At 38.1% G+C, this 21,462-nt stretch overlaps 2 protein-coding genes across 4 annotated transcripts in view; one reads left to right on the top strand and one right to left on the bottom strand.

Annotated features, from left to right (window-relative positions):
• Positions 1 to 13,360, top strand: part of raph1a (Ras association (RalGDS/AF-6) and pleckstrin homology domains 1a) — a 55,487-nt gene extending 42,127 nt beyond the window's left edge. For 2 of the 3 annotated variants that reach the window (XM_046844631.1, XM_046844629.1), the window contains 9 exons: positions 3,096 to 3,255; positions 4,483 to 4,604; positions 5,672 to 5,737; positions 5,865 to 6,008; positions 6,794 to 6,904; positions 8,079 to 8,177; positions 8,277 to 8,397; positions 8,516 to 8,646; positions 9,853 to 13,360. In XM_046844631.1, the coding sequence (XP_046700587.1) occupies positions 3,096 to 3,255; positions 4,483 to 4,604; positions 5,672 to 5,737; positions 5,865 to 6,008; positions 6,794 to 6,904; positions 8,079 to 8,177; positions 8,277 to 8,397; positions 8,516 to 8,646; positions 9,853 to 12,000 (3,102 nt within the window). In that variant the 3' untranslated portion in view covers positions 12,001 to 13,360. Of the gene's footprint in view, positions 1 to 3,095; positions 3,256 to 4,482; positions 4,605 to 5,671; positions 5,738 to 5,864; positions 6,009 to 6,793; positions 6,905 to 8,078; positions 8,178 to 8,276; positions 8,398 to 8,515; positions 8,647 to 9,183; positions 9,239 to 9,852 lie in introns of all 3 variants that reach the window. The other variant, XM_046844632.1, reaches the window with a different exon arrangement.
• A 562-nt stretch (positions 13,361 to 13,922) lies between these two features.
• On the bottom strand, positions 13,923 to 16,600 carry LOC124382631 (secreted phosphoprotein 24-like). Its single transcript, XM_046844636.1, has 3 exons — positions 16,449 to 16,600; positions 14,315 to 14,434; positions 13,923 to 14,211 (listed from the first exon to the last, which is right to left on the bottom strand). Exons 1-3 carry the CDS (start codon positions 16,506 to 16,508, stop codon positions 14,098 to 14,100), a joined length of 294 nt encoding a protein of 97 aa, XP_046700592.1. The 5' UTR covers positions 16,509 to 16,600; the 3' UTR covers positions 13,923 to 14,097.
• Positions 16,601 to 21,462: the final 4,862 nt, after the last annotated feature.

Here is a 21,462-nt window from a genome sequence, read left to right as displayed (position 1 = left end):
CAAAGACACATTAACACAACAGAAGAAAAGTCGTTCATTAAAACTGGGCACAATTGTCCTATAGGACAGAAATAATGTTTAGGTCTGGAATCATCCATGATGTAAGACTTTGAGTTTGCTGTTGCATATTTTTTTTGTCTTAAAATACATTGTTTCTTGAGTGTGAGTTCTTATTCATATTGGTATATAATTCACTTTGCGTATTAAATAGTGCTAAAAAGAAAACAATTAGACAAACACTTTCACAAGTTTCTTATTCTTGTTTTTTTGTACACAATATGGCAAAATTATTGTAAAATGTAATACTTGAAAGATAAAGTCATGTTAATAAGTTTTGGACATTTGGTCTGACAGACATAGTTTTAAGTACATTTTATCTGATTTTTTTTCTAATTTCTTGTCTTGTATAAAAGATTTGCTTGTGTATTGTTAGTTAAAATCCTCTACTCTCAATAGTTCCCTTTACAGAGGTTTACGAACAAAGTTCAGTTGATTTTTTTACTATTTTTTTGCCGTTCCATGTTGTGACACCTGACAACATCCAAAATACAGTAAATGTGATACAGTATTGATATATTATTGTATTGTCCAGCCCTAGTACAGGCTGCACTCACTACCACCCTATAATGCATAGTTATTGATTTATCACCATGAAGATTCCTGTTATAGCACCATATAAGCATGGATTTGGTTTTTTTTGCACAGAAAGCCTGGACAGAACAGAAGTAGGTCATTGCAGCAGATTAACATTGAAGGATCAGTGCAGTACAGAATTGCTAATGATTTTTTCGGCACATTCTCACACAGTCATTTGATGAAACTGGCTTGTAATGTTCTGTCTGCATTGGACACATTCCTCTTTCATTTGTTTATATAATGTGTTAAAGTGTTTCAGGTTACCTTAAAAGGAATAAGCAAAAACGAATGACACGTGACTAGCATTGTCAGTGACAACAATAACAACACATGGAGGGGATTAAGCACATTTCTGTGTTTGCATGTGTTTGCACATGTTTACATGCTTTCAACTATTAGCCACAATTATTTGTTTTATGTTGTGTGGGTCTGCTGACCAGATGCACTGTTGGTTTCTGGGTCATGTCAGTGAACTGCACACACTCTATTTGCTGCCCTTTAAACATACATAAATCCTGAAATCTCTTAGAGTAGAATCTTAAATGCGTATTTAAAACATGCATGGAAGCATAAAATGTAATAAAATGTTAGGATTCATTACCACTGGCAAACTGACCCTGAAGCCAATGATTTCTTGTTTTAAGAAATTAGTTTGCTTTTTTTTTTTTTTTTTTTTGCTAAACCTAAAAGTATGAATGAATGATGCAAATTGGAACAATATCCAACTGTCTAACAGGTGAGCATTTTGAATAATAATTATTAAAATAAAATATTTAATCATAATATATTTGATCAATAATAAATAAAATTTCCTTCTTTAATTTTGATCAGCAGACTAATGTATTTTAGATCACAATCATGTCTCAACTTCAGTAACTGTGGTCAGGATTGTCGTTGACTGAGCCTGTCCAATGAACACTAGGAAACTAGATAGTAATACACCCTAGATGAGACACCAGTCCATAGCAGGGCACCATGCATAATCTGTGTCACACACTAATTCACACCAGGTTAACCACACCTTAGTGCAGCCAGTCCATCTGCTGGCATATTTTTGAGAGTAGACATGGGGAGAGCATGCACACCTCCAGACTTCATAACCACCAATCCATGGGGAGTGGTAGCTCAGTGGTTAAGGCGCTGGGTTACTTATCAGAAAGGCATGGGATCAGAATTGCCAAGCTTTCACTCTTGGGCCCTTGAGCAAGGCCCTTAACCGTCTGTGCTCCAGGGGTGCTGTATCATCTCTGACTCCAGCTTCTGAGCAAGCTGGGATATGCAAAGAAAGAATTTCTCTGTGCTGTAATGTATATGTGACAAATAAAGACTATTCTATACAATAGCTTTGAACTGCAAAGGTTTTGGTTTTGCTATGATGGTTTAGGTCCACAGTTGCTATGATAACATTTGGGCTGCAATTGCCACAAACAGTTTTGCACTCAAGTCCCTATCAGTGAGCATATGTTGACATATGTTGATAAGTTCACTAGTTAATGGTTAACTTCATGTTGAAATTAAAATTAATTTTTACACTATATGGTGTAATAGTGCATTCTCTTTTGTGTGTATCCTCATACATTTGTGTTTAAAATCCTGTAGATGGTTAAAAACATAAAAAGAAAAAAAAAGTGAACAGAATCAAAATGATAATTAATTCATAGGCAGGGATTGTTATTGCACTGTAGTATAGATGATGACATGAAACATGTACTTTATCTGATGCCTTCTGAGATGACTTCAATGCGAACCTGAAAACCAGCAATAATAAATTGAAGACCATTTTATCTTTTCTCACAGAAAAACGTCTTCCCTGTTTAATTAATCTTTGTGTCTTTGTACATGTGTGAAGGAGATCATGAGTTAATGTCAGAAAATCTGTCATCAGTTTCCTATCATTCTGTTCAGATTGTACCAGCTCATAAATAAGTGTTTGTGGTTATGTAGAGAGTGTAAGTGTTTATGTGTGATTGAAATGGTGCTTTTGCTGGGTTGCATTGGAAATGCACCAACTCTGAGCTGACAGAAGTAGGTCAGTGTGAACATGCTGAATGTATGAGTAATGGAAAGTGATTTGTACAAGTGTGTGCTTATAGACATTTTATTGTCGCTCATTCATGCAATGGAGGATTTAAATGTATTTTCTGAATTAAATGGATTATGGGTAAAGTGGAATTTTGACTAGTTTGTCTCTGTGGCTTTTATTTCTGTTTCTAAGCTGGTTTGATTTGGTTTGACATTTAATACAGTAAGTTTAAATCAGTGTGTGTGTGTGTGTGTGTGTGTGTATACTTATATATATATATATATATATATATATATATATATATATATATATATATATATATATATATATATATAATCCGTAGTTTAATAAAGCAATACAGCTATGATAGAAGTTTAAGTTATTCCTTGACATCAGTCAGCCTAAATACTAAGAGCAAATCTCCTGCTTTTCTCAGCTGGTGATCCGGGTGCACCTTTCGGATGAAAGCTCCAAAACCATGATGGTGGATGAGAGGCAGACGGTGCGTCAGGTGCTGGACAGCCTGCTGGACAAATCGCACTGTGGTTACAGTCTGGACTGGTCTCTGGTGGAGATGATCAGCGAACTGCAAATGGGTGAGTGCTGGAACAGAACAACACTGGCTGATGCTATTAGTATTTCTCAGGAATCATTAACTGGTTGAATGAAAAATGAAATGGTAGTTATCATATATGGCCTATGAGAGTTTTTTTTGCAGGATCATGGCAAAAAGCCACAAATTGCCTGATTTATTAACATTATGTTAAGGTCCTTACATAGAGTATAAAATTAAGTTAGGATTCTAAAGATGATAATTTTATAAATACCTGTATTTATAAATTTAAACCCCTTAACAGTAAAATAGGTTTCAGTTGCTTCCACTTGGTAGTACCTCTCTCTGTCTCCTGTACCTCTCCTGGTCTGTCTGCAGCTCTTTTTGTTTGACTGCCGTGTTGTTCACTGTGTGGTAGTGTCATGGTGTGTCTTTACATGTGCTGGCCCAGAATACATACTGTAAGGTTAAGACTGAGAGTGTTATTATAGGTTACTTTGTAAAGGTGTATATCTATAAACAGGATAATAAGTAGCATGAGCTTCATACATTATTTATAGATCTATTTTTGTTCTTTTGTTAATTTACTCATAAGAACTACAATATATATTGTCATTTATTTATCATATTTACAAATGATCAGTAAGCCTGATCTTCAGGTTTCTCCAGCTTGTATTGTCTGTTATAGCTAATTTGTTTTTTCAGAGTATGTGTTCAGGTAAGGTTTCAGTTCTACTTGCATGAAACCCACACTATTATTAGTATTAGGATCAGCAGTGTAAACAGCAAACAAGGCTTTAATATATTTCCTAAAGTAATTTCTCAGATTTAGGATTTAACCATTTTCATTTTTTGGGGGGGGGGTTGTTTTTTTGGACTCTTTGACTTGATTTCCACAGAGGCCTGTGTTTCTCCTGGATTTCAAATGAAATCAACTTCAATTTGAAAAGCTCCGGGTAAGAAGAGGATGTGTGTATGTATATCAGAGGAGAGATTTAGGGATGTGTAAGGAGCAGGAGTGATTAATGGGTGTCAGTTTACTGATGTGGGGAATGTAAATGTCATTGGAACAATGTGGATGTGTGTTAGTAATCTAAGTGAGTGAGTTGGTGCTCTTACAGTAGCACCAGATACTCCTTAGGGAAAATATTGTTTACCAATGAACATTTAATTGCTGAGAACATCTGGCTTGGTCAACTTGATCATGCTGATAATTCTGATTTATCCTTTTTACTCTCCTTCTCATCATATTTATTTCATTGTTTTCCAGAGCGAATCTTTGAGGACCATGAGAACTTGGTGGAGAACCTGCTAAACTGGACCAGAGACAGCACCAACAGACTTATGTTCATTGAACGCATTGAGAAATACGCTCTCTTCAAGAACCCACAGGTAAGATTTAAGGATCGGCACAAAACATGTTCACCACAATGCCTGTAGTCTGTGTTCACACGGGCTGCATCAAGCTATCAATGCAATCAAATATCAAATTCAGATTTGGTTTAGATTGCAAAAATAGTTCATATTTTGTAGTCCCACAGCTACAGTTTAAAAATACTTTTTCACTTACTATCAGGTGAGCATTCATTTCCTATATTGGAAGAGTTCAAATGTAGGAGTGGATTTGAAATTTAAAAGTTATAAATCTCAAATCCTGATAGTTCACTAGTAGAAGCATTTGGACCATATCCAAAACAACAAGCTAGGTTTACACCTCACTATCATACTGCGAAAAAAAGAATGATATGACACAGAGTTTGTGTTAATGTTAGCATATTGTTCAGTGTATTATTTTCTTAAATTGGGATACTTAGTTGAGTGTTAGCTCATACACCAGACTCCTTGTTGTTCATAATATGTTATCATTACATCACATTTTTCATATATACTTTAGGTCAAAAGCAATAGGCCGAGCAAAAAAATTTAGTAATTGTAATTCGACACTGTAAAGTCTGAAGCAACATGTAGTAATACAGAATCACTTTTCCCTTAGATTTCCTTTTACCAAACAATGTATATTTTGGGGTAAACTTAACACATTTAGACCTGAACATATTTTAACAACCTCCCACAGATGAAAGAGAGAATGAAAAAAGCTGTTATATGCGTTAATATGAAGTGGATTCTAACATGTTTTGTGTTAATAGAACCAATTTTTTCCTCAGAGTGTAATTATAAAATTTTTGATGTGGTGGATAGAAGTCACCTAAAGTCAGTCTGGTGTAAATACACAATTTGATTGAGTGTGAGACTCAAAGGACCCACCCTTTCTCACAGGCTGTACAAGGTTAATCAGTCTTATCTGGCTTGTTGTCAAGTTTAGTGTTGCTCTGTCATGCTTGCAGCCTTTTTTGTTTACCTTTTTTTTTTTTTTTTTTTTAATGCTTAATTTTATTCATTTAAGTTTTGCTTTGCAAAATGTATATTCTGACCTTATTTAACCGCTTCTTCATTGACAGAACTATTTGCTGGGCCGAAAAGAGACATGCGAGATGACTGACAGAAATAAAGAAGCTCTGCTGGAGGTAAGATGTTCTGTAAAGTTCTTAATTTCCTATCTCTCAAACAAACAAACAAACAAAAAACCTTGTTTCTGGGAAGACACATTGAATTATATAGTTCATAGAAACTATTTTTTTTGCGTCTCTGAAGGAGTGCTTTTGTGGAAGCTCAATCAGTGTGCCTGAGATGGAGGGGGTGCTCTGGCTTAAAGACGATGGTAAAAAGTCCTGGAAGAAGCGCTATTTTCTTTTACGAGCCTCTGGATTATACTATGTGCCAAAGGGCAAAGCCAAGGTCAGTTCTCACTCTGTTCTTTTTCTTCACTCTTTATTTCTCCATCTGTTGTTCTTTTTGTGGCCTCAATCACACAGTCCTCCCGATACACACAACACAGCACACCACAAAGGATGAAAGGAGTAAAGGATTACAATGTGTATAGATTGACAGTGAAATGCCGAATCAGTATTGCTAGAAGGACACACATTTAATATTTCATAACAGGGCGGGGTTTTATGTCAAAGGGTTACTGTCTTATTGTCATAACATGCTCATCTACCACAAATCCGGTTCATCTACATTAACATGATGTGAACGATTTCAGATAAAAATCTAATTTTAGACAAAAGGAACATAACATATTTTCTCAGGTTCTTCTTATGTTATGTTCTGTAACAAAGAAGCTAGAATATGGAAAATATATTAGAGGTAAATAGTTTTTGCAAAGCACTTTAAAACATTTGATATTTTTATTTTTAGGCTAAAGGATGGATGGATGGATGGATGGATGGATGGATGGATGGATGGATGGATGGATGGATATAGAGAAAATACAGAAAATTTGCTTAACTAAATGTAAATCCAGACCTGATAAAAAAAAAAAAAGAATTGTCCAAGATCTGTATTTAGAGAAAGCCTGCATAAATTATTCATTAGTATTCAAAATTAATGTAAAAAAACAAAACATTGTAGATGAAAAATATCTTTTGTAAGAAATGTCTATTTGCCACTTAAGCTCCGTAACACTGTTTTGCAACTTGTTAAATTTCTCTGTACTTTTCCCACAATTCCATCCACTGAAGACTTCTAGAGACCTGGCATGCTTCCTACAACTGGATCATGTGAACGTGTATCTGGGGCGCGATTATCGCAGCAAGTACAAGGCTCCCACCGACTACTGCATGGCCCTTAAGGTACAAAATCAGTATTCCAATACGAGTGTGAGTGCATAAATGACCACCGCATCAGGTACAACTGCGCCATGTGTGTTTCCAATTCCAAATACTGTAACTACATCTAACAGCACAAAAGGATCTGATGTTTATTGCTGTGTGGATATTCATATATAAAAATGTCTGGACCTATAATACATAGAAAGGTTTGCTTTATTCACTATATACTCTTTTGGAGTAACAGTGGAGACGTTATCATTATGAAACAGCACATGCAGTGGCCAAGTAGCGTGTCAAAATAAAGCATGAACATTTATCTGACTTTATATTTGCGTTGCACAGGAGAAGTATTAGTTACAGCAGCAAAAATTTAAAACCTTTGTCAAAAATAAGCATAACTCTAACAACTCCTCTTCAACACATCACAAAATAAACAGTCTAAGAGGTGGCTTAGTAAAAAATACACTCAGTTTGTGCTTAAGCAGCATTTGTAAATGCTTGCATAAGCAGAATTTAGAAAAGCATTTATAAAAGTGCAGCTAAAATATCCAACTGAAACATGCCATGGTTAAGTACAAGTAAGTATAATAAAATCTGATCCCATGCTATTGCTATAATATACAGATGGCTCATTGAATTCTATCTTCAGTCTGCAAACTTGATGAAATAAAGTCGAGCCTGACTATACAATGTATAACAAACTGTCAAGATACGAAAATCAAGTAGGTGCTACTAATAGTGTTACACTGTAATACATTGTGCGTATGCTTTTAACAGATGCAAAGCATGATAATAATAATTAGTCAGCAATTCTGTGCATGCATTTTACAATTTAATTGAAGACAACTGTACACTGTGCTCTATTTTTTTCTTGTGATTCATGAAAGAAAGTAAAATAACAGTTTGAATGATTGATTGTAAAATTCTCCTGAAGCCAAAACACTGATTTAAACTTTTTGAAAAACACTTGGTTTTGATCCCACAACACTTGAAAAGGTTTTATGGCCTGCTTAATTTTAAAGTCATGGTATATCTTTGTTTATAAGGTTATTATAGTAGGTAGAGATTATATAACATTTGCCCAAAAACTGCTGTCATTCCACTATTGATTTGTACTGCCCCCTGGAGTGATGTGGAAGATTTTAAACCTGGTAACACTTTTAGTTCCATTATAATATTTTTTTTTTTTTCTCAGCATCCACAAATTCAGAAGAAGTCTCAATACATTAAATACCTGTGCTGTGAAGATGTCAGAACTCTACATCAGTGGGTCAATGGAATACGTATTGCAAAGGTATTACTTTGTATATGGTGACATGAGTCAGTTTTTTTTTTGTTTGTTTGTTTTTTTTTTTGTTAGAAGTAACTCAGATGTTCTGTGGTGTTTTTGCAGTATGGAAAGCAGCTTTATTTTAACTACCAGGAGGCTATGAAGCGTACCGAAGCGGCCCATGACTGGTCGTCTCTCTCCAGCTCCAGCATGAAGTCTGGTTCCAGCTCATCCAGTCTGCCAGGTGATCTTGGATTGTGGCATGTGATTTAAATTCTTGAGAGCAAAGCTTTGGTTTTTTTTTTGCAAAAAAACTGCACAAAAACTGCACAGTTAACTGTAAATCTCACTTATATTTGCAGAATCTCAGTCCAACTATTCAGACAGTGGTGTGTCAGAGACCACTTCCTCTGGACATGTTCGTTCTCAGAGTGTGGTCAGCTCCATCTTCTCTGAAGCCTGGAAGAGAGGCAACCAGGCAGAGGAATCCAAGGTGCCCTAGAAAATTCAACATTAGCTGCTTTTCCTATTATCTGCTACTGTTTTCCATCTTGTCACTCTTATTCTGTTTCTGTCCTGTAAAATTATAACTTGATCATAGACATATTATCTAATCCTTTAATATTATAGTAGCTCAGTAAACCACCATGGACATGTTGGCCTTATCCAAATGCTCAAATTATTCATCAGCTCAGCTCTTGCAGCTGTGATTTAATATAGAATATTTTATCAAAGTAAATACCTTGATCAGCATTTTGTGAATAAGTGTAGCATTGAGACTCAGATTGATACTCATGTAGTTATAGAAAAATCTGCTTCTCAGTTAAACTGCATGAATTAGCTTTCCTTATGATCACATATGTATTCGATTTGTGTTCAGCTGAAGCTGCTTCAGATCAGCAAAAGTCAAAGATCAGCATGCTCAATATTCTTTTGAGCTGGTCTGATATACTGGCACCTCAAACACAAATAGGCCAGTGCACTGTGGGTGACTGCTGATTTTCTGTGCTTTTCTCCTTTCCTCTTTTAGGGTGCAAAATTCAAGTCTCGCAAGGCCATGCCCTTATGCACTGGTGGGGATTGAGGTTAGGGTGTGAAAACCCTCATAACACTGGTGTTTTCTCTTATCCTCACCTAACTTAGAGGCCACTAACCAATCAATTAGTACTCTAGAGTTGTTTACTCCCTGTGTGCTTTGGTGAATGCAGCCTAATTGGGATGTGGTGTGAGAGATTGGTGTTAGTGGCTTGTGTTTTAATGGATTCCCACAAAGCACCTAGTGTAATGTTGTAGGATTAACGCTATAAAGTTTAGCTTGAATGCACTGTGTTGTATTTACAAAGAATTATGTGTGTGCAATAATGGGATTGTGCTTCAGAAAGGTTCACCCTAAGGTAATCATCAACAACGGAGGTCTGTAAGTTCTTAATATTTATTACACAGGAAAGTAAAAGAAATCTGTGTTATTCAAAATGTACATGTCCATCTAAGTAAATGTGATTTACAGGATGGCTTTGAATGCTTGTTTATGCCATGTCGATAATTGTTGTCTTATTACTATTTTACATATGATATGTCATTTCATAACAATTTCTTTTAAATGGTTCTGTTGTCTTCTGTGTGCATACTGAGCAAAGTTGAACATGGACATTTTACTTGAAGATTAAAATTTATACAATTCTTCTTCTTTCTTCCATAGATGAGAATGGAGCTACCTCCTACACAGCCTAATAGAGCTTCTTACCCTCTCCAACTTCCCCATCTGCCTCAGATGCCTCAATCTGTCCTACCACATGGAAGCTTCCCAAGCATGTCACCCCAATCTTCTCCTTCTCCACCATCACCCCCTTCTCCTCCACCTCCTCCGCCCCTGCCCAACCCAACCTGCCACTCCACACCCACCAAGTTTACCAAGTACAGCACCATTGCGAGGCTTCACAACATCTCCCAGGCCCCTAATCATTTCATACAGACCCCTCTAGTGGCTGCCATGCAACAACATCAACAACAGCAGCAGCAGCAGCAACAGTCAGCACCTCCACCCCCTCCCCCTCAGTCTGTGAAACCAGTATTGAACAACATAGCAGCTGGTTCCACCATTCCACCTCCAGCCCCACCGCCACCTCCTCTGTCGATGCCCATTCCAGGGTCAGCCATGGCAGTGCTCAAATTAGGCCCACCAAGCCCTCAGCCAGAGTTTATCCCCCCTCCACCTCCTGAGGAAGAGCACTTGCCTCCTCCTCCATTAGATCACATGCAAAGCAATGGAATCTTGCCTCCCCCACCACCTCCGGAGCAGTACCCTCCACCCCTCAGCACCAGTGGCCTCCAAGAGTTTCTGGCTCAGAAATTTCCCCATATGAATTATGACTTTTCTTCTCTTAACCAAGATGAGGAGCCTCCTCCACCTCCACCGCCTGTGGGTTTCTCGACCCTGCCAATGCCTTCTCTTGCCCCACCTAAAACATTCACTGGAGGATTTCCTCCACAGACAGCCCCTAAACCAGCTGGACATGGCATGTCTCCAGTCTCCCCTGTAGGTCCACCTCTGTCACCAACACCACCCAACTCCATGAAGAAGCAGCAGAGCTTCTCTGGTAGCCAAAGCCCCAACCAGCCTCCACCCACCTTGCCCAAACAGCACAGTTTCCCCTCAAAAGCACCACCTTTATCCACTGCCATTTCCCCAACATCATCCCTGGTGAAACAGATTGCAAACCAGTTTCCTGGATCTTTAGATGGTTCTAAAAGCCCTGTGTCTCCTCCAGTGGTTAAAACAAAGCCCAAATGGCAGCCAGGAGCACCGGCACAGCCCCAGTCTCCTGAGTTCCCACCACCCCCACCAGAAAGTAGCCTAGACTTTCCTCCACCCCCACCTTTGCCTTCTGATCTCAGCCCCTCTTCTTCCAGGATAGGGTCACCAATGAAGAAATCTCCTTCCACCTCCTCAAATCTTTCAACCAGCGCATCAGTTAAGAGGCCTCCTCCGACCCCACAGCGAAACTCCAGCATTAAGTCCAATTCTTCTGTTGAGTACCAAGAGTCAAAAAAAGTGGAAGACCTGGTGAGCATGTTTGCTCAGCCCAGCCAGCCTACCCCTAGCTCATTCTCCACTCCATCTTCTACAACTGGCTCGCCATCCAAGGATTCTTCACTCAATTTCCGAGCATCAATGAAACCAGGGAAGATCAACTTGGCAAACCTACCACTGGCTCTACATGGGAAACCCAGTCAGTCCTGCCAGCCAAACTCAGACTTTCCTTCTCCTCCACCTGATTTTGACTTTCCTCCTCCACCTCCAGACTCAGAGCTCCTGCCTCCTCCACCACCTGTGGAGTTGCATACCGGAGCCCCCAAAGTGGCTGTAGTAAACCCTCAGCCACAGCTTTTTTCCAACACTTCAACAAGGAAGCAGAGCTCCTTGAGAAAAACACCTGCTCCGGCTATGCAGCGCAGAAGCAGTGGTACCCCCGAACCATTGGTCCTTTCTCCCCCACCACAACAGATCCCTCTTACCCCATTTACCTCTCAGATGCCCCCCACGTCCCCCAAAGGCAACCTTTCCATCCAGCCCAACTTTCTTGAGGACCTTAACAGGACTTTAAAGAGAAAGTCTATGTCTAGACACAGTTCCTTGACTTCATCACGCATCTCGGCCAAGATGGACCCTGTGGCCACTATGGACGACATGGCACTACCACCCCCTCCCCCAGAGCTGCTGCTGGGCCAGCAGAAAAAGGGAGGCTACACGGGTGCCAATATCTCAGGCTATGCAACGCTACGGCGGGGTCCACCGCCAGCTCCACCCAAACGGGACCAAAACACCAAACTGACCGGAGAGTGGTAGATGAGGCATGCACTAGAAGCTGTGTGCTGTTCATCTGCTTTTCTCCAATACAAACTATAGACTCTTGCAGGCCATAACATAAACATAACTGACTATGTTAAGAATACTATTCCTCATTTTAAACCAAGTTATTACCACACTATGAAAAAGCAAGCCAAATCACCTACAGTATAAGCTTCTCTGCGTGTTTGTGCCGCTTTGCAATTACATGTAAGCAGTTATACAAAATAGTGTGAAGAAAAAGAAACTCTGCCATTATTATAAATAGGTACTGCATGGACTCCTGTAAGAGGAAAGGGGAATAATACGTGTATATTAAAAGATGTATTTGGAATTTTGGGGTGGGGAGGGAGCTTTTACCCTTTTTATATGAAATTATTTAATACCTGAAATATATTCTTATTTTAAAGTTTAGTTTTTAAACCCTTGACTGTATGCGTTAAACGTGAATAGAAATCAGGATTAATGAAGAGATATGTATATGTGTGTTTTGTCTAAGTGGTTTGGTTGAGTGGTCAACTCACAGAAAAAAAAGCAAAGGCTTGGTAGTATTGCCTCAGTTATCCTCTGTTAAATGTGCAAATCTAAATTTTTTTCTTTCAACCCATACATTTTTGCATCCTTCTAGTATACAACTGGTCAAAACCATTTTTGAAGAAACTCGTTCTGCTGTTTCAAATAGAACCTTTATTTTACAGAGACTTTCAGACATTTTGCTAAAAAATTTAACCCACTACTTTCGTGATGCACTCTTTAGGCTGTGTTTGGAAATGGATGTGTTCTGTCTCTGTTTATGTTGGTTACACTGATGCCTATCTGTAAATACTGCAGCTCTTCCTGACTTTAACATCTGCCTTTAGCTTTGTAGCTATCAGGAAGAAATTGTCTTTTGTAACTATTCCTGCCTTTAGTACTTAACCAAAGTTCTTCGTATATCATTTCTAAAAAGTTTCTCTTTCCCAGAGAATACAAGAATCTAAATACGTTTTGCAGGCACACGCTGGCATTTTACTATAAGTGAAGGTAAATAACCAAACCTGACATCACTTTATACAAACTTTATTATTTAAGTTGAGCGGTTACTTTAAGGTGCGCACTTAAGGAAATCTTCAAGCAGAGAAAGAATGTTTTTGTGCCTAAATCTGATCTGATATTCATGGTTATGATGTCACAACAGTAATTCATTGACATAATTTATGTGTTTTTGGCTGCTTAAATGAAGAGGAAAATGGCTAAACTCTTGAAGCCATAGGTACACATTGCTAATGATGGTTGTTAAAGTCAGGAGTGCTCAAGATAAGATACATGGGGAAGTAAATGTTACATTTAAACTGAACAATATAAATATGTAAATCATGCAGAAAGCTGTGCCAGTGCTGTTTTCTTCCACGTGTCTGTTTTTTGGTACTGATGTGATAACTAATTGTGATATTCCATAGTTTATGTGGTTAACAGTAGCATAATTAGGTGGAAATTATATATATTTTTTATTTGCTTAAGTTAAAGATTTCTACTAAGTCTGGCATCACACACGTGCTAAAGAAACATACACAAGCTTAGTTATTGGTTCCTGGGTGAAAAAAGGAGACACAGAAGAGTTTGGAAGTTGATATTAAAGGTAGGGTATACAAGGTATTAAATAATATTTCACTTAGAGAGGGAGATACCTTCCTTAGGGGCTGACATTATATTCATTTTTTCTCCTATTAATATTTTAATCTACATAATTTGACCACTTTGCAACCCGTGATTCTGAAACATCTAATCTAACTCACTGAATGTCTTTTTGCTATAAATTTGACTTCATCTTTATTTTCACCTCAAGATATGCAAACATTTATAAACAGTAAAAATGTGTAGCATTCTGAAGCACGTTTAAGCCAATAAGCTTTTATTTAAAAAAAAAAAGCTTTTTAGTGCAGTATCTATCAAAATTTTGAGGAAACATGGCAAAAACCTTTACAGAAGGCTGTTAAAATTTGCATCTGCTTGTTGCATTTCTCACTTTAATTTCAGAGATCCATCTGGTCACAACAGCACTCCGGGGCAGCTGCGAGCTCCAGGACAGATGTTGCTCTGTTCAGTCTGCTTCTCTTATCACAAGAATATCTCCTCACTGCTGGAGCTTACAGCGTTCACACTACAGCTCATTCCTCTCAGAGAAATGAACCCGCTAGAAACACGGACATAACTACTGCACCTGTGCTCAGGCTAGACACACAGAGAGAGAGAGAGAGAGAGAGATCAGCAATGGTTCAATACTAATAAGTTGATACTAATGATTATTGGGGGAAAAATTTATTTTATGATTTACCTTCAGGCCCCACTTGAACTGGCATCTGTCTAGGGAAACTGCCAGAGGTTTAATACACATAGTCTCCCTTATGCCAAAGTTAAGGGTGAGGTCATAAGTATTGATATCCACCTGCTTAAACTGGAAAAGATTTTTTCACTATGACAAAATAGCATGTTGTAACTACAATGCAATGTGACACTAAAATATCATATTTAGCTTTGATTACAGATCCCAGAAGTTCACCCTGTCATGTACATAATATGGTTTTCCACAACCTAACATTTGAACTAAAAAAGGGTTTGACTCGGTAAATGAAAACGCTAAAATGTGCATGGCATGTGGCCTGGCGAAGAGAGAGACGCTGTATTACTCCAGGAAACCACAAGAGGGCAGCACTGTTCTATAATTTAGACAGCTTAATGAGGGTTTATTACAACAAATAATTTATGGTAACAAAGGCAATTTTAATACCTTCGGTCTGAATGGCCAGTTTTTTTGCACAAGGTGTATTTGGGGTGTAAGGGAGCCCAAATTAATCAGAATGTATCAGCATTTAGGTTTTTAACCCAGCGATCATTTCTATTATAGGTTCAATACGATATAGGTGGTTTAATTTGTTAAGATGTACGTCGGTCATAATTGGCTTGTGCTGATTGGTTGATTTGAGAATGGGCGGGATCACAAATGCAGGCATCTTGGGCTTAATTGTAAACTAACCAGCGCCAAATAACAGAATTAAATATGGCGATGAAACGCAATAAAAGTTGTATTTTATTGACCTCGTTATGAACTGCAAATTTATCCTAGCATCATGTGTACTTAAGGATTAATGCTCACTTTGTGTGCTTTATTTTAGTGGTTTCATTTGGACCGATTTTCTTTGGAGTGTGTAGTAAGTCAGGTCCAGAAACTGGGTCGAGTTACAGCTGGTATCGTGTCTCTCTGACTCGGGACTTTGTTTCATATTTAGACATTTTTGTTTGTATTATTTTTGTGTTTCACCGAAATCTTAGAGACTGTTGATAAAGTGTGACTATATATAAAAGTTTGAAACGCGAAACTAACCGATGAAGTGCATTTTTCAAGTTGGGCAAAATTACAAACTATCATCAGTAGTACAACAGCTACTTGTTTTAGATATTAATATATATTTATATTAAGTTTGTAATCTAGCGTACCAGTGTAGATTTATTCATTGCTAGAGACTCAACGCACTTTTGTACGTCGCTCTGGACACGGGCGTCTGCTAAATGCCGCACATGTAAATGTAAATAAATCTGACTTTATGGTTGTAATATGTAGTTGATTATTTAATTATAATTATTACTGATTCTGATCAATAATAATCTGATCAGTAATAATTAAGATTTTTATAATTTTTTATTTTTTTTTTGCAGGGGGAACAATGTTGCTCCAAAATCATTTCTAAAATATACTGCATTTTCTCCAGGATATGACTTGGACACTAATGTTTCAGGAATATTTATGTATGATTTTTTTTTTTTTTGCCTTCCAGTAGAGAGAGAAAGAGAAAGAGAGAGAGAGAGAGAGAGAGAGAGAGAGAGAGAGAGAGAGAGAGAGAGATTGCTCAGGCTCACATTTGTACCAAGGTAAACATTTTGAGATCCAATATCTCTTTAGGAATGCTTAAAGTGGTTACATTTACAATTAGTTGCATCCTGTTTTTGTTATTGCACTGATTTTAGAGTTCTTGATTCGGTCGTGTGTGTTAATAGATTAGTTGGACTTGTATAAGGTGTCTCTAGACGCTGTAGAAATAGTTTGTCCTTCACTAGAATTAGAAGAAACAAACCTGTTCAATACCAGCTCCATGAAAATATATTTACATGGCTTTGAATAGAAGATCTTGAGTGGCCTGATTTAGATCTCTGACCTCAACCCTTTTGAACACCTGGGATGAATTGGAACGCAGGCTGCCCCCAGGCCTTCTCACTCTACATCGTTATATGACTTTATTTATGCCATTGTTGCAGAATAAAGCGCAAATCTTTAAAATCAGACTTAAAAATCTAGTGGAGGTTATTATAACAGCAAACTAAGTGTGGAATGGGATGTTCAAAAATCACATACCAATTTTTAAGATCTATCCCAATTCTGCATTTCTATTTTAAAACGAAACCATCAGAATTACCTGAGTAACAGCATTGTGGGTTGCTCTGTACAGATGGAAGGTAGGAGATTTTGCGTTCATTTCATCAACAGATGCTGATAACGCTGAGTCTGCAGCAAAACTGAGGTTCAGCAGAGGCCATCCTGTAAAGTCAAGAGAATTACAATAAAATGTGTTCGCTGTAAATTATTGTATGTTGTACGAGTATTGTATTGTAAATGTGAGTTATTTCATGAATTAATTTCTTACATTCTATCTCATTTTATAGGTTGAGTTAAAAATTAGACTTACTAGTGTGGATAAGTATATATTTAATGATTTAGTAATAATCAATAACCAAAAATTGGGTGAATGTTCATATCTGTTTAGTCAGTAGGTGTGCCTTTTTCTCATATAAAAGCACAGGTAATTCCAGCTATAACAGACAATAGGTTACTATTAATTAGTTATTAGGGTTTTTTTGGGTTAAAACCTTTTACAGATAGATAGAACATGATAAACTAGTCATTTTTGTAAGTGTTATATAAAGTATCAAACAGTTTTTTTGTTTTGCTGAAAATTTATTAACAGCGTTACTGTTATACTGTTCAGAGGGTTTGGTTTTATTTAGGAAAAGTTTTAGACTATTCAAAGATGCTCTACCTATAAAGCCTGAGCTTCAAACTAGATGTAATGCACAAGACTATAAAAACCATCAACGTTCTGACCTACCTGACATGCAGTGGCATTGCAAGAAAACAAGAATCAAAGCTGATCTCATTTTTCCAACTGGCTGAATCTCTTCTTTTCATGCAGTTCCACAGAAGTGTATGAGACTGAACAGCAGCCTGCAGTCAGATTATCAAAGATCCCCAGCCAAAGCTGCAATTTACCACCCAGTGAACACCCTACAGTGCTAATCAAAGCTCTGAGATTTACCTAAAGGGTGTTGTGGTTCAGAGAAACTGTCTATAGCCTTCTTTTAGCACTTTATAATTATTGGTATCCTTCATTTAAATGAGTGATAAATGAATAATAGTGCAATTGATTTGAGTTTAAAGATTTTGTTCAGTGCCGTCACTGTTAATATTTTGTTAAGACTGCCATGCTGAGAGTAAAAGAAAAGTCTCCTCATTTAATGTTTCACAAGTTTAGAGATGCATGTAGCAGGATCTTGAAACACTTCTCCACACAGAATATTTTAAGCACCCTTTCATTACTTTATATAAGGTTTCCTTTTAATTATGCACAGAGCATTTCAGTATATTTCAAATCCATCATAGTACATGAGATATTATGCGCAGTGTTGAAATTTGGGAATGTCTTTGGTTTATCATCTTGTTGAAAGCTCAAGTTATAACCAGGTTTTAAACTTCAGGCCGAGGCAACCAGAAGTTTGGGTCCTCGTGCTTAGCGTCCGGTGCATATGCTGGCTTTAAAAAACAGATGCATGAGTGCTGCAGCATTGTTTTATCGGTTGAAGAAGCGGGAGGTCCGATGTCAATGCTCAGACCATACGCCACACACCGCAACAAATCGGTTTGCATGGCCATCGTCCCAGAAGGAAGCCTCTTCTGAAGCTGACACAAGAAAACCTACAAACAGTTTGCTGAAGACAAACTGTCGAAGAGAATGAATTACTGGATCTATGTCTTAGTCTGATGAGACTAAGATAAACTTGTTTGGCTCAGATGTTGTCCAGCATGTGTGGTGATGCCCTGGTGAGGAGCACTAAGACAATTGTGTCTTGCCTACAGTCAATCATGGTGGTGGCAGCATCACGGTCTGGGGCTGCATGAGTGCTGCTGGTACTGGCGAGCTGCGGATCATTGAGGGAAACATGGATTCCAACATGTACTGTGTAATTCTGAAGTAGAACATGATGCGCTTCTTTCAGAAACTGGGCCGAACAGCAACATTTCTACATAATAACGACCCCAAACACAACGCCAAGATGACAACGGCCTTGCTGAGGAAGCTGAAGGTGAAGGTGATGGAGTGGCCAAGTATGTCTCCAGACCTGAACCCTATTGAGCACTGTGGGGAATCCTCAAGTGAAAGGTGGAGAAGCGCGATGTGTCTAACATCCAGCAGCTCTGTGATGTCATGGTGGAGGAGTGGAAGAGGATCCCAAACAACCTGTGCAGCTCTGGTGAATTCCACGTCCAGGAGGATTAAGGCAGTGCGAGATAACAATGGTGTTCACACAAAATATTGACACTTTGGACACAGATCTGACGTTCATTTAGGGTGTACTCACATTTGTTGCCAGTTATAATAATGGCTGTATGTTAAATTATTTATTTATTTATGAACTGCTATACAAACTGCATATTGACTCAAATATATCCAAGTTTCATTTCCATAGTATTGTCTTCTTTGGTGAGATACTGGATCTATATATATATATATATATATATACACACACACACACACACACACACTCACCGGCCACTTTATTAGGTACAACTGTCCAACTGCTCGTTAACACAAATTTCTGAACAGCCAATCACATGGCAGCAACTCAATGCATTTAGGCATGTAGACATGGTCAAGACAATCTGCTGCAGTTCAAACCGAGTGTCAGAATGGGGAAAAAAGGTGATTTAAGTGACTTTGAACGTGGCATGGTTGTTGGTGCCAGACGGGCTGGGCTAAGTATTTCAGAAACTGCTGATCTACTGGGATTTTCATGCACAACCATCTCTAGGGTTTACAGAGAATGGTCCGAAAAAGAGAAAATATCCAGTGAGCGGCAGTTCTATGGGCGCAAATGCCTTGTTGATGCCAGAGGTCAGAGGAGAATGGCCAGACTGGTTCAAGCTGATAGAAAGGCAACAGTAACTCAAATAACCACTCATTACAACCGAGGTATGCAGAAGAGCATCTCTGAACGCACACGTTGAACCTTGAGGCGGATGGGCTACAGCAGCAGAAGACCACACCAGGTGCCACTCCTGACAGCTAAGAACAGGAAACTGAGGCTACAATTCGCACAGGCTCACCAAAATTGGACAATAGAAGATTGGAAAAAAACGTTGCCTGGTCTGATGAGTCTCGATTTCTGCTGCGACATTTGGATGGTAGGGTCAGAATTTGGCATCAACAACATGAAAGCATGGATCCATCCTGCCTTGTATCAACGGTTCAGGCTGGTGGTGTGGTGTGGGGGATATTTTCTTGGCCCATTAGTACCAATTGAGCATCGTGTCAACGCCACAGCCTACCTGAGTATTGTTGCTGACCATGTCCATCCCTTTATGACCACAGTTTAACCATCTTCTGATGGCTACTTCCAGCAGGATAACGTGCCATGTCATAAAGCGCGACTCGTCTCAGACTGGTTTCTTGAACATGACAATGAGTTCACTGTACTCAAATGGCCTCCACAGTCACCAGATCTCAATCCAATAGAGCACCTTTGGGATGTGGTGGAACGGGAGATTCGCATCATGAATGTGCAGCCGACAAATCTGCAGCAACTGTGTGATGCTATCATGTCAATATGGACCAAAATCTCTGAGGAATGTTTCCAGTACCTTGTTGAATCTATGCCACGAAGGATTAAGGCAGTTCTGAAGGCAAAAGAGGGTTCAACCCGGTACTAGTAAGGTGTACCTAATGAAGTGGCCGGTGAGTGTGTATATATATATATATATATATATATATATATATATATATATATATATATATATATATATATATATAAATAAATAAAATCAATCACAAGTTTAGACTTTGTTGATGAGGGAGATCAGAGTAGAATGACTGAACCAGTCTGTGCTAACAGGAAGTCTATAAATGCTTATATGTACTTAAACAGAAATGTATCTCAGAAAACACAACACATCAAACCTTGAGGTGGATGAACTTCAGCATAAGATAAGAACATATCAAATCAAGTTTGATGTGGCTGCTGAGATGCTTTTCTGCACATCACATATGTAGTGATTATTCTGCATTACTATATACACTAACTGGCAGCTTGATACAGCCTGTCCATGTCCATCTGACTTCCCTTACCAACGAGACGTTTCTGGCCATAGAAACGTCAATATCAGAAGGTTATTTTTCTCTTTTCTATTTGATGTACTGTAAACTCTAAAGACTTGTGTGTGTGAAAATCCAAGGCGTTTAGCAGTCTCTAAAATACTCAGATCAGCCCATCTGTGCCATGATTAATGTCAAATCACTTTTCCCTCTCATTCTGATGTTTGGTGTGAACAACTGATTGTATGTTCTACTGCCACATGATGATCACCACATAAATGAGCAGGTGTACAGGTGTTCCTATTAAAGTGGATGGCGGGTGTATAAATAAATATAATACTTAAAGGCGCTGTATAATCAAGCAGTGTGTCTGGACATGCCTGAGAAATGTGCAGCATGTGAACAAGTACCATTACTCATACAAAAAGCACAGAATGTATGTAATATTTTTGTTTTAAACACATAATAATGTAGAGCGTTACTGCATATTCTTTGTATGTATACCCAAGACTGCTTCTACAAAGAGACATCAAAAAATCTGTTTTCATAAAATGTTCTGCCACCAGGAGAATTCTTTTGCTTATTCTATTGTCTTCCAAACGCATGTTTAATCATTATGTTGTGTTCAGACCATGTGGAGATAAAGATAATTGCTGGTTTGTGACTAAAATTGCAGTGTACAGCATTTCGGAAATTCCAATTGTGAACATTAAAAAGAGATTCATTGGCCTTTTGAAAAGGATTTAATCATGATCAAGGATAGTAAGCTTGTTTTTATTCAATATTCTGCCTATAGACATTTTAAGAATTTAATCTGAAGGCTTTCTACTGGGTTTTCTCTTTTTCTCCTTTTTATCTTTCAGATTCTGAATATCAGTTTGAAATTCTGGGCCAGTATCTTTTTTAATTTGTTATTTGATTCATGGATGATGATGAAAATTTGTTTAATATGTAGATTGAAGAGCCACAGTGATGATGTCCTATTAGAACAGAATCAGGTATTTGCCCCAGCAACACTCAATCTGAACCTCAATCTCTGCCAAGTTATAAAACAGGCGAACACATG

Source organism: Silurus meridionalis, chromosome 3 (assembly GCF_014805685.1).
Source record: "Silurus meridionalis isolate SWU-2019-XX chromosome 3, ASM1480568v1, whole genome shotgun sequence".
Lineage (NCBI taxonomy): Eukaryota > Metazoa > Chordata > Actinopteri > Siluriformes > Siluridae > Silurus > Silurus meridionalis.
This window is presented reverse-complemented; position numbering and strand designations above follow the sequence as displayed.

Bases quoted from the DNA above. Each gene is read 5' to 3' on its own strand.
- LOC124382631 (XM_046844636.1), bottom strand. From the start codon at position 16,508: ATGAACGCAAAATCTCCTACCTTCCATCTGTACAGAGCAACCCACAAT. The intron at 14,435-16,448 runs GTAATTCTGATG...AATCTTTTCCAG, and splicing joins CCCACAATGCTGTTACTCAG to TTTAAGCAGGTGGATATCAA. The intron at 14,212-14,314 runs GTAAATCATAAA...CTGTGTGTCTAG, and splicing joins AGTTCAAGTGGGGCCTGAAG to CCTGAGCACAGGTGCAGTAG.